The sequence below is a fragment of the Lactuca sativa genome, chromosome 9 (genome assembly GCF_002870075.4).
Source record: "Lactuca sativa cultivar Salinas chromosome 9, Lsat_Salinas_v11, whole genome shotgun sequence".
NCBI lineage: Eukaryota > Viridiplantae > Streptophyta > Magnoliopsida > Asterales > Asteraceae > Lactuca > Lactuca sativa.
The window spans coordinates 58,286,467-58,299,676 of record NC_056631.2 but is presented as its reverse complement, the minus strand read 5'-3'; the positions used below and the strand labels follow the sequence as shown (position 1 = coordinate 58,299,676).

At 32.0% G+C, this 13,210-nt stretch overlaps 1 protein-coding gene across 1 annotated transcript; it reads left to right on the top strand.

Annotated features, from left to right (window-relative positions):
* Positions 1–6,464: 6,464 nt before the first annotated feature.
* On the top strand, positions 6,465–7,529 carry LOC111914358 (transcription repressor OFP13). Its single transcript, XM_023910141.3, has one exon. It carries the CDS (start codon positions 6,595–6,597, stop codon positions 7,426–7,428), a length of 834 nt encoding a protein of 277 aa, XP_023765909.1. The 5' UTR covers positions 6,465–6,594; the 3' UTR covers positions 7,429–7,529.
* Positions 7,530–13,210: the final 5,681 nt, after the last annotated feature.

The following is a 13,210-nucleotide window of genomic DNA, read 5'->3' as shown; positions in this document are numbered from 1 at the left end:
CCTATGCTTAAAGTCCTTCTAATCACGACTTGACTCGCCGAGTCAGCCATTGACTCGCCGAGTCTACTGATTCCCGAATCCTGTCCTGTCCAACTCACTGAGTCCTTGCTCAACTCGCTGACTCGAGTCTTAACTTAAAGGGTTTGGGACTACGCGACCTGACTCGTCGAGTCCAAGAACAGACTCGCCGAGCACAAGGCAATCTCCAACCAAATCGCCGAGTTGTTCATCCAACTCGTCGAGTTCATGCCCATCTTCATCCGACTCGACGAGCTGTTCATCCCACTCGTCGAGTTCCTCCTCATCTTCAAGCTACTCACCGATTGGGATCTACTTACATGTAGAGGAATTTCTAGTCATGCATGGACTCCAAACTGTAGATCTACCCTTCCCAAGCCTATCCCACACGTAAAGTTGCAAACTTTACGTGTAAAGAGGGAGATCTAGGCAAAAAGCACCATAAACTAGGGTTTAAGGCCAAGAGGCTCCAAAATCCACCCAATGGCTGATACTTTACGGGATTCTAAATCAAAACAAGCATGGATCTGAGGTAGCAACCTCATATCTGGACCTCAAGCTCGAATTGATCTTAGACATGGCTTAAAATCCCCAAAACTCATAACCAAAGAAGATCTAAAGGAGAGAAACGAATTAATACCTTCAAATGCTCTGAAATGTTCCCCAAACTTCGGATCCAAGGCCACTCCTTGATGCTTCAAAGATTCCCACTTCTTTTTATTCTTTTAAATCACTCAAAAATGGCTAAAAGCTTGAATGAGCACAATGGAGGCTTAGGGTGTGGCGTTCTGGGTGTGAGAGACAGTAAAGGAGCCCTAGGAAGAAGAATGAGGCAATTAAATAGGCTCCAAGCCCTAGATTTAGGGTTTTCTTCGCACAGACCAGACTCGCCGAGTCGGTCACTTACTCCTCGACTCGGATCCCGCTCGGACTCGCCGAGTCGACCCTTAAACTTAGGGTTTTGTTTCCTTTCTTGGCCTTCAAAACTTTGGGTGTTACACCCCCTATCCTCTCTTTCCCGAGTCTCCCAATCGATCTCCCTCCTCCTAGCATTGGTCTACAGCTCAGTCAATATTTGATACGAAGTGTTTGCCATGAACTCATGAATATCCCTTGTCAGAATACTCAGATACCGACTCACACAAGCCTGATCTGACGACACGTGCTCAGGGAAAATCAGGGACCTCTCATGGAACATCTTGGTGATCTCAGTCACTGTCTCTATCTTCCGCTTGAAAGACATGAACTCTTGGGCCAACCTTTCTCTCTCAACTACTGGAACGTATTCATCTTAGAACATCTCAGTAAATCTCTCATATGTCACTTCCGAACGCTCTACAAGAGAATAGTCAGTCGTCACAAATTTCCACCAATCCTTCTCTCCTAAGCAAAGAAGGTTCAGCGCAAAATGAACCCTCAAATTCTCCGGAAAGGAGCAAATGTAAAAACAACCCTCGAGATCATAAATCCATCTCATCAGGACAATTGGGTCTTGTGTCCCATCAAACTCTGGTGGCTTCGTGTTGTTGAACTCCCAGAACCACAACGAATCACCCCCGTGTGGTCTCACAACAACAAAGGATGTGGTGGCTACGGAAGCAACAACCTCAGTGATGGTGTCATAGCATGTTGGAGTAGGTGTCTAAGCTCATAACTATAATTGGTATGTACTTGACCCGATAGTAGCATGGTCCTTTTAGGCTGCCTTCACCGGAGCAATTTGATAGGATGAATATTTGAGAAAGAGGTTATTTGTGATTTATTAATATATTATAAGAATAATATATTAATTGTGAAATCATATTATTTAATTGGTAATGATCAAGAATTAATTTGGAATTAATTTAGTGATCAAAGGAGACAGATTAAATTAACAGGGACTGGTTAAGTAAATCAGTGATACATATAGTTTGGACAAATGATCCATGTTGATTAGGGATGGACTAAATCTACGTGAGAGTCCATGAAGAGTTAGTCCAAAAAGGCTATCAAATGAGTTATTGGATTAAAGGCCTAAATGAATGAATTAGGGTTTACAAGTTGAAGCCATAGGAATTCTACACTATAAATGTAACCCCTAACACCCCTAAAATTGGCCAAGACTTCCAATAAGAAACCCTAGCCAAATTTTGGGTGCCTCCTAGCCTCTCTCTCTTGTATTCCTCCATTGTTCTTGGTGTTTGTGACTTATTTGAGGTATCACATTTAAGGTACTAAGCTCTTGAAAGGCCAAGGTCTACAAGCGACAACATAGAGGAATTCATCTAACTTGTTTTATGTTGTAAATCTCAGGATTGTATGCTAGTTAGGGTTCATGCTTTGGATAATATGAAAATTGCATGTATAACTTGAGAAAACATAGATCCAAAGCATTAGGGTTGTATATGCACCATAGGATTGTTATAGTGCTTAAAACCCATAATAGCAGTCATCAAAATTCTTAATCAGTATGGCCTTAATAGCCCTACGAATCTCATCATTACTAGCATTTGACCTCTCGGGGTCATTGGAGCCTAAACCTCGGGTAACCACCATACTGAAACACACAATAAAACCATTAGAAATAGGCTAAAGTGCATACACAAACACTTACACACTCCTGCAAGTTCTTTAGTTAGCTAAGATTCCTTCTTGATCCGCGTAGGGATCCGGTGCTTTTAATAATACGGGCCCAATACTACCTTCCATACCAACCCATATTTGTCTTAAGTCATCCTCTCGAGACCCTAAGTCACGAGAACTCTATTCCTTAAGAGCATCTATACACATGCCCTGCTGGTTCCTCAGAACCACTACTAAGATAACGTTCATATTTATATAACATAAAAAACCCATTGTAAAAGATAACGTTTGGCCATCGTTTTCGATCGTGGAATGCTTTGTCACGTGTTTTTTCATGTTCCAAACTTCAATATAAGATTTGAATCACTTAAAATGAAACCTCAACACCTTATATCTCATTTAATAACCGACCCGTTATAAAAAGAGGACATTTGCTAACCGTTTTAGGCCGTCTCACTAATTGTCACTTTTTTTTTATGTAAAACAGATGTGAATATGTGAAGTCTGATGTGTAATGATGACTTATTTTTAGTAAAACTATTATTGAAACAATCATGTGAATCGGTTTATGACATTTGGTGATGAGAAATATGAAAAGTGAGAAGATATAGCTTTTCAAAAACGACCCCATAACATAGTTTTGTACTAGTGTTTATAAAATAAACCCAATATGTTTTATTTTTAATTTTTTATAACCACCTCTATTAATAAAATAATATTGAATATATTAAAGTTCAGTTTTTTCTTTTTGTATGAAAAAGAATAAATAAGTTTATGATATAGAACGAAAAAGAAAAGCAAACTATATAATATTTTATGGAATAAACTCTATTTTAATAGATTATTAGGTGTGAGACACGTATGCTATACAAGTTGCTTAAAATAAAAGTTTAGTTGCTAAAAAAACTAAAAATTGTATTAAATCAAAATCGATTATATATAATGAATTACATTGAATTTATCAATTATAGAGAGTCACTTTTATTTTGTTTCAAATTGTAATGTATTCTTTTTCTATCAAAACTATTTAAGGGGTTGCACTTAAACTTCAAATGACATATAAATTCACTTCTACGATTTAAGTTAAAATTTAGAAATTGATATAGGTTTGGTAATTATATAGTAAATTGTAATACCATATAAGAAACACGATATTATTTTTAAAAGTATATACGATTAGCTTAATATTTGGGGTCACACAATCCATAGAATAAATACATTAATTAATTAATTAATCTCATTTAATACAAAACAATCACAAAATCACATGTGAAATTAATTTATTAAAAAAAACCATAAAGTTATATGCCGCAAGAATTTTAAGAATTTGATAAGCCGCGAAACAAACTTTTATTTATTAGAAATAAAAAATTATAAATTTTTTTGATTTGATAATTACTAGTATTTAATTTTGCACTGTAGCAAGTAGTTGACAGAAAGTACTATATTTATATGAATGCTCCGTATAAATAGTAAGTCCGCCAAAATTATATAAAAACTTCATTAATATAGTACTAGTACTTGAAATATCAATTGGTAAGTATAAGATAACTTTGGACTCTTTCAAATAATTACGATACTTTTACAAAACTTTAACTCAAAGAAACTTATCTAACGTTATGTAATTAGACAATCTGCAATGGGATATTAAAACACCATTTTAGAGGCAAAAATATTGGTTATTTCATTCTAAAAATCATTATTTTAATTTGTGGGATAACTTAGACACCAAATACAAATGACAAAATACATGACCACTAAAAATTTTCACCTTATTGTTTGATTAGATTACACAACTTTAATTTTAATGTTTTAATGTTTTGCCATTGGAGTTAGGTTTTACCCGTTATTGGTGTCAAACATTTTTGTTTCAAAAACTTTGTTTTTATAAAATTTTAAGAACATATGTTTGATATTGTGTTGGTGTTCAATTCTCGACCTGTAAATATACATATATTTTTTTTTTTGTCTTCAATTAGACTTGAGTCTCAACCTGAGGACTAGGGGTGAATAATCACCACAGCCGGACTGGACCGAACCGAGAAATGTTTTAATCAAACGCGGCGGTTTTCGGTCCTTAATATTGTCTTATATAAGTTTCATGTATAAACCTTATCAAGGCGGTTCCAAATATAATTTGTGCCCAGGGAGAGAGGGAATAAAATACCCTTAAAGTACATGAATTTCATCAACTTTTTTGTAGTAACTTAATAATTGAAAGAAAATTACTTGTACTAACATCTAAATATAACATTTTCAATTACAAAATATTTATACATACATGATCCCTAATATATATATATATATATATATATATATATATATATATATATATATATATATATATATATATAATTTTTTTTATGGAAACTATTAAAATTCTTCATTAATGTCAACAATAATATTATTTTAAAATGAATTTGTATCAAGAAGAATGAGAGTGTTCTTCATATTCCATGCAACTTTATTGTATTCTAAGTGAGTGAGTCGTGAAACAAAAAACGAATTCATACATAAAAACCTAGATACGAATTCATTCTGAAAGAATATTGTTTTTGACATTAATGACAAATTTAATTAGTTTCTATAGAAATAGAATTATAATTATGAATATCATTTAATATATATACAATTATGAAAATCATTTAATATATATCTTTATTTAATTAAATAATTATTTAATTTACTAAATTCCTATCAGTACATTCTAGCACACAATAAATGTAAGAAACGCATTAACCTATATATATATATATATATATATATATATATATATATATATATATATATATATATGTGTGTGTGTGTGTGTGTGTGTGTGTATATATATATTTTAGGGATCATCTATGTATAAATATTTTGTAATCGAAAATGTTATATATATATATATATATATATATATATATATATATATATATATATATATATATATATATAATAAAGTCCATAATAAATTCCGAGTCCCTTTAAAAGATGGGTTTTGGACGGTCATCTTGTTGCCCACATTAAGGGATGAGCCTGAACCCAATTCGATGCAACTAGTTCCGGGTAAAACACAAGACATGTCGTGAAGGTGACGAGACCAAACATATCATCTTCTTTAAACTGTTATAACTCACTGGTTTGGAAAAGAAATTTCATTAAAAAATTTCAACATGTAGTTTACTGTTTATATTTTATTTTGAACTACAAAAACAAATTATTTCGTTATATACTGATTGAGTTACAGGTCTCAAAACACGAGGTATCAAAACTAAATTGTTTTTAGTTTCAGGCTTTCAACATTATCTACTTGTACCAATTACATAAACACATATAACGGTTTCAATTGGGTAGTAAATCGAAAATCGGGACTGGTACTGTTGTAGGCTAATTGGTCCGGTTATTGGTCCTCTCGAATCATCAATTCAGGTTTCGGTTCCGAGCATGTTCGGTTAATATGCTCACCCATATTGAACACGTGTCCAACATCACAAGGCACCATTATATCAATTTTAAATTAATATTATAGGCTATTTGCTTAGGTGTATTAAATGTTTGAAAATGTGCCCCTTTTTCCGAGATGAGATGTAGTTTATAAGTGGTATTTAGAATGCATGTTAGAAGTTTAAAAAAAAACAAATTTAAATTAATACACAATTCGTTGCATTCTGTTTTTACTAAAGCGAATTTTTAAGCAATAAACAGTTTATGATGCACTTTTATTAAAATTACGTGTCAAATCTAATATTTTACTTTTTAAAATTAGATGTATTAAAAAACACACTCCCAATTGATTATTCATTATTTGGATAGGAGGTGTGCATGCATATATTGCATTAAATAAGCAACATATTCCTCATGCCTCTTTATTATTAAATACTTACATCAAAGTCTTTTAACACCCCCTTCCCATCACCCCCCATTTTTTCTCCACCTCTCTATCTCTTTCCTTGTGATCACCATTAATACCAAACCAACACACAGAATTAATAACCATACAAACCCCCTTCTACACCACTAAGGATCAACATCATGAAGTTTATTCCTTCTCTATTATTGCTCAACAAAAACAAAGAAACATGGCGATGGCCTTCTTGTAAGAACCCCAAAACCATGTCTTTTCGGGTAGGTTCTGGTGATATGATGTTTAAAACCGTCAATTCTGTCTTTTTCGACCCCAAATATACACATCCGGCTGAAGCAGAAGCAGAAATGACCACTCCAGATTCGTTCTTCACGAACTCGTCAGAATCTGCTAGTATATCATCGGAGTCCGAGGAGTACTTAAACACTAATGAGTACTCCTCAGTTGAGAACATTGTCCGTGGGGCAAGGTCAGAAAGATTGTTTTTTGAACCTGGCCCAACTACTAGTTCGATTCTTGAAGGTAACAAACAATGTGTGGATATACTGATTGAAGGTGGTGGTGGTGGTGGTGGTGGTCGTGATGACTGTGGTGGCAATGGTGATATACCATATAAAGAAAGTGTGGCTGTGGCGATTGAATCTGAGGATCCACATGGGGATTTCAAGAAATCTATGCAGGAGATGGTGGAGAACCATGGATTGAAAGATTGGGAGTGTTTGGAGGAGTTGTTAGGGTGGTATTTGAGGATGAATGGGAAGAACCACCATGAGTTGATTGTTGGGGCCTTTGTTGATTTGCTTGCCGGAATTTCTGGCGGCGATGGCAACAGTGGCGGCAATGGTGGAACTGGTGGTGGTGGAGCTTCTTCTTCCGATCATTCTGTAGATTCTTTTGCTTCTGTTGCTTCTACTTTCACTTCTCCCATCTCTTCTCCTCCTTTGTCCAAACGTGGTGGTGAGAAGGAGATTATCGAGGAAGAGAAAATAGTCATTAATTAATTATTTATTTAATTACCTAGCTTCGATATTTTCTAAGATATAGAATTAACTTGTACTTGTATATATATATATATAATATATGTAGGATGATCATTTCAATCCCTGATTCTGGGTTGCGGTTGGATATCATTATTTCGATCCACTAAAAAGTCTATATAACTATGTTGTATTTTATCTACCGATGAAACATAAAATTTAGAAACTTAAATTGTAAATGAAAAACGATAAATGGGTCAAAACTCAAAGGAACCATATTTATCAAAGTATTTTAAATGCTTAGAATATTTTAAATCACTTTGTTAAAAGAAAAATTATTATTTTGATAATAAGTCAAAATCTATAAATAAGTCGTCACTAACTTATTTTAATAGCTTATAAGTTATAAACTATAAATCTATGCTATCAATAGGGTTATACCAGTGCTATAGCGACGCTATAGCATTTTGCGGTGATATTCGACTGCTATTTGGAAATAACGTTTACGAATAGCGGTGATGTTATTATTGGCGCTATTGGCCGCTATTTACCGCAAACCCCATCAGCGCTATAGCTATGCTACACCCGCTTTTACAATTTCGTACACGTTTGAGTACTTTGACAAAGAAAAAACCGATTGTGGGCTATTACAATATTACATATGTATTTTTTAATTTGTCCACTACACTTGTTTTTTTAATAAGTCCAAATAATGCATCTAATTAATTGGAAACTACAAAATAATGAATGACAATTTCTCCTTCTTGTCTCTTTTTGTACTAAGAAACCACAAACGACTTGAGTGTAATGACATTTTGACACATTTTAATTACCATAGTTATATATGAATTTTTTTTATATTAATTATATATAGTATTAATACTCCAATATATCAATTTTATATAAACATATAATATGAATTATATATAATATTAAAAAACGCTATATCACCGCGATTTCAAATTGCGGCATGTGACCGCTATTGAATTTCTAACTGCGATAACTGCTTAGCTATAAATTAAAAAGTGTTTATGAAAGGTCATAAGCTTGCCAAACACTCCGTAATCATCACAATATAAGCTTTTTACAAGTGTTTTTTCAAGTTATTTCACCTTAAAGCTCATGAAATTTATAGAAGGTAGTTGGAAAGTTTTTTTTTGTTTCTTTTAATATAAATTTTTCAAAAAGCTTATTTTTTTGGAAAAAATTTAGGTGTTATTTGTTTTTTCTGAGATAAAATGTTTGTAGTTTGTGGACCACGTTTGCAGACCTCTGTAGTAGAAAAGGTGAACCAAACGTCTACAGTCTGAAAAAAAAATTATTTGTTTTTTAATGTCTGTAGGTTGCTAAAAAAATTAAAATCTAAATAAACTGGGTTTTTTAGACTTAAAAGAGTTTTTCAATACTTTTATGATTTTAATATAGATAATTAACAAATCTGGATCACATTTTATATATTATTATATTAAAAGTGAAAAAAAAAGTATGAATTAACGTGTATACTTGATAAAAACTGACAAGTCTTGGTCGTAAAATTATACATAAATATTATAAAAAGGGATTAAAGAATTTAATACATAAAATGAATGAAAATTAACTTTGATTTCAAAATGAAAATTTTCAAAATTTCATTTTACTTTTCCAATGAAACCAATTAAATATTAACCATAAATATTTAATTTTTCAAAAAATAGATAATATTGCATTAAATAATATTTTATAAAATTTAGCACTAAAAATATACAACAATATTAAGATTTTTTTTCATATCTATATAAACAGTTCCAACGACTATTACTGTTATTAAATCTTTATTTATAAATTTGTCACAAAAGTCATGTTTTTGTCGTCAAACTTTTTTTTCTTAAATATTGTATTTTTTTTCCAAATTATTTATTATAGATAAAGTTGAAATAAATCTAAGTTTTAAAAAAAAAAAATACAAAACCAAGATATATGTGTTTCTTAGATTAGAAGATATCTAAAGAGGTTACAAGATTTTGGTCCACATTTGTGCCAAGAAGAGGATGTGCAGACCTTTTAAGGTTTGCAATCTTCAGAAAGACAAACATTCTGCGAAGACTAATGTCTGCGCGTGGTCTGTACGACGCAAACGCAAACATAAGATGTCAAAAAGATATGCAGAAAAAAAAAACGAACAACACCTTATTGTTTTTATTATATTACTAGATTATAACCTGTTGAAACCATTAATGGTATGTTTAAAACTATTATGTACACAAAATAAATATTCAATGTAAATAAAAAAAGTTATAGCTAAAGAACTTAATTAGGATAATGTATCTCTGATTTATTGGTATACATGAGATGTTTAATATGATTTTTAAAAGATAGACATAATAACTTTAGAAATTGTTTGAGATATTTATTATGATTTTTAAAAGATAGACATCATAACTTTAGAAATTGTTATCAGGATAAGTGTTTTAATTTTCAAAATTTTGAATCAAAATTAATTTGTTACCAAACAAATGGTAGATATTATAAGAATGTGTCATGTGTCAAAGATTTATGCTAGAAACAGGACATATGACATTTTTATAACCAAAGGCTTCACACTAGGAGTAAAAAAAAATCGTAACATATGAGTAATATTCAAAGTTTACACCATAAGGCACACGAAAAATGTGATTTTCTTTTAAGAAAAAACAAATCTATTTGAGAAGTTTTCAATAAGCAAACGAAACTTAAGAAAAGTAATTATGATATTCAATGACGTGCTACAATTCGTAGTTGTACATTTTTATTGGAAAATACATTACCATTTCCTAGACATGATAAGACAAAAAATTCTAATAATAAAATATTTTTGATTGAAATCTTATATTTGATTAGAGATGCTAATGAGAAGATTTTAATGCTATTTTAGAAAATGCTTCAAAAAATGAAAAGTTGACTTCTCCAACGATTCAAAAAGATATTTTCAATTGCTTTCCAAAAGAGATAATAAAGTCTATTTGTGATTAAAATGGTAAAGATGTGTTCCGTATATTAGTTGATGAGTCTATTGATGTATTCAAAAAAGAAAAATGGATATAGTTTTGAGATATGTGGATAGATTTCAGATTGTAAAGGAAATATTTATTAGAGTGATGTGCACGGAAGTACCCACTAATTTTAATATTTATAACCTAACAAATTTAGACTAACTATGCACTTGTAGGCAGTGTACCTAGTCATATTACAATATAGCTTAGGTAAGTCGGGTGTCGATCACGGGGAACGGTGTTATTAATTAATCTATTCACTACTAAATTAATCTAATTATCAATAAGCTAAAAAGGGGTTTTTATATGATTTTGCAAGATCAGACTAACTTAACTCAAATTCAATTAATAATTAAAAACACTCTTATCTAGTTCGAATCCACTTCATCCTTATAGCTAGCAATTAATTATGGATTATTAAGTTGGTTATTATTACATTAGTAATTTTAGGTCTAAATTTACCGATAGCTAATTAATTCATGTAAAATTATGTATGGTCACAAACAATTAAACACATAACCAATTATGTTTATGAATATGCTATGTACGATTTATCATGCAAACATAATTATGGTCATAATCTATGTTCTCTAGACAGCAAAGTTAATTACTTCAATTACTAACTAAGATTTTGGTTGATCCTAGCTCTAGCAATTCAATGCTCACTAAATTAATAGGTTATCAAGTTCATAAAGTTAATGGTCACTAAGCTACACATAACATGAATTTAAGCAACTAAAGCAACAACATAAGCATGCTAGGTAACAATAAATCAAACACAAGCAATTCACCAACTAAATAAATCCATATACAATTATGCTATTCATAAGTTTGAAGTTTCATCTAGCTAGATTCAGTTGCTCATAGTAGCAAATAACACACAAACACAACTCAAATAAGTAAACATGTTCAAAAGTATAAAACAAATAAACAAATTATGAACTTTTACTCTTTTGGTGTTGAAAACCCTTTTACAGGACCTTTCTTCTGCTGTAAATGGCCTCCTGGAACCTCTTTCTTCAGCCAAAAGTCTCCCAATTGATAATGGAGAGGGGTTTATATATTTTCTGGAAAATCACGTTCCACGTTGTAGCAGGAAGCTCCATGGCGTGACTTCAGGAATTATCTGTATTCGCCAAGGATTCTTTCTTCGCGTACTTATCTTCTAAAAAGATCGATTCCACGTTGTGGTTATTAAGTTCACGTCGTGACCCCAGTATATTCCGTGAATTACTTCATCTTTTATGCTTCAAGCCTCCAATGTTCCATAAATTGTCACTTTTGGTCCCTTTCTTCTAAAACGCTTTATTTTGGCTGCAAATAACATTTTATCCTTATAAGTACCATGATTCTATGCAAATAACCAAAATATTAAATAAAATGTAAATCAATATTGCCTAAAACTATGTATAAATATGGCAATATCAAAATACCCCACACTTAGGCTTTGCTTGCCCTCAAGCAAATCTGCTTATTTAAACTTAAACCTTCATCACTAGCATTACATAAAACAATCCAATTCCAGCTCAGCCATTATGCCAAGACCTCAACGCATGCATTTGTGTCTAAAATTTTCCTAAATGACCCCCATACTTTAAATACTCACAATCTTCATTAACAATTACCCACTTCTTTCGAACAGTGCTCATTTTATGTAACCCTACGAATCCATCCTCAGAAAGCTTTCTAACCTCAAGATATTTTTGTAAAGCTACCCAAACATACATAAACTAGAGAATTACAACTTTTTAGAAGATACCACAACTTGGAGCTCTTGAAGTCTTCTTTTCTTTAAGGTTTGATCTTTAACTCCATTGAATTCACTTCTTTCATGATTTTTGGCATCTTCAAATTTTTATTCTTTAGAACTTTGATCTTTGATCTTCATACTTTGACAGCTCCAAAATTATTCAAGAATCTTAACTTTTCGGTAATTTCTCTCTCTTTTTTTTCATGTATAACTCAATTTTTTTTATATCACTCAAAAACCTACATGCTTAAGACATATCTTTCCTGGATACATACAGGTTCAGGCTGCTAAACATGTTGCATTCCTCAAACTAAGCAGTGTTATGTTTTTGTTCCATGATTTCACTAAAGTAAGAGAGGCCACAAACGCATTATAACGTATATCGGCTCAACTAAACATTTAAGCTCTTATTGGATCATTCCACTAGCAAGTACAGTTCGAATAATTACTACTAGATTCAATAAAAAAAAATTTACCAAATTATCTAGCAATTTACTTTTTCTACCCCCTACCCCATACTTATTTCATACAATGCCCTCATTGTATGCTTAAAATAATATAAAAATTAAGAGAAAGGAGAAAAAGGAACAGACTCCTCTGGGCTAGTGGCGTGAACGAAACTCCAAAAGTGTGGAAAAACGTGCATCTCGAATATGGACCCTTTTTTTTAATATAAGAACTCGGACTTGAAGCCACTGTAAATGGTGGAGGAAAACGAACCACAATTGTCTTTAAAATGACCCCAAGAAGATGCGTGGAAAGCCATATGGAAACACACCTAATGGTCTTCAAAATAGTGAAATAAATAGAAATCACGTCGTGGTATTGTACAAAAACGCGAACAGAATATCCCAATTATAACAGTCCACGACGTGAAAATTTAATCACCACGTCATGGAAACTGGACCATCAGAAAATTAAGATTTTCCACTTCTTCATTCAACCCAACACCTTGACTAACATCTTAATGGGTTAAGACTCTTCTATTGTTGTATAAAATACGACACTTGTGGACTCTATCCTCTCTCTCTCTCTCTCTCTCTCTCTC

Excerpts from the sequence above, each read along its gene's own strand:
- LOC111914358 (XM_023910141.3), top strand. The coding sequence starts at position 6,595 with ATGAAGTTTATTCCTTCTCTATTATTGCTCAACAAAAACAAAGAAACA.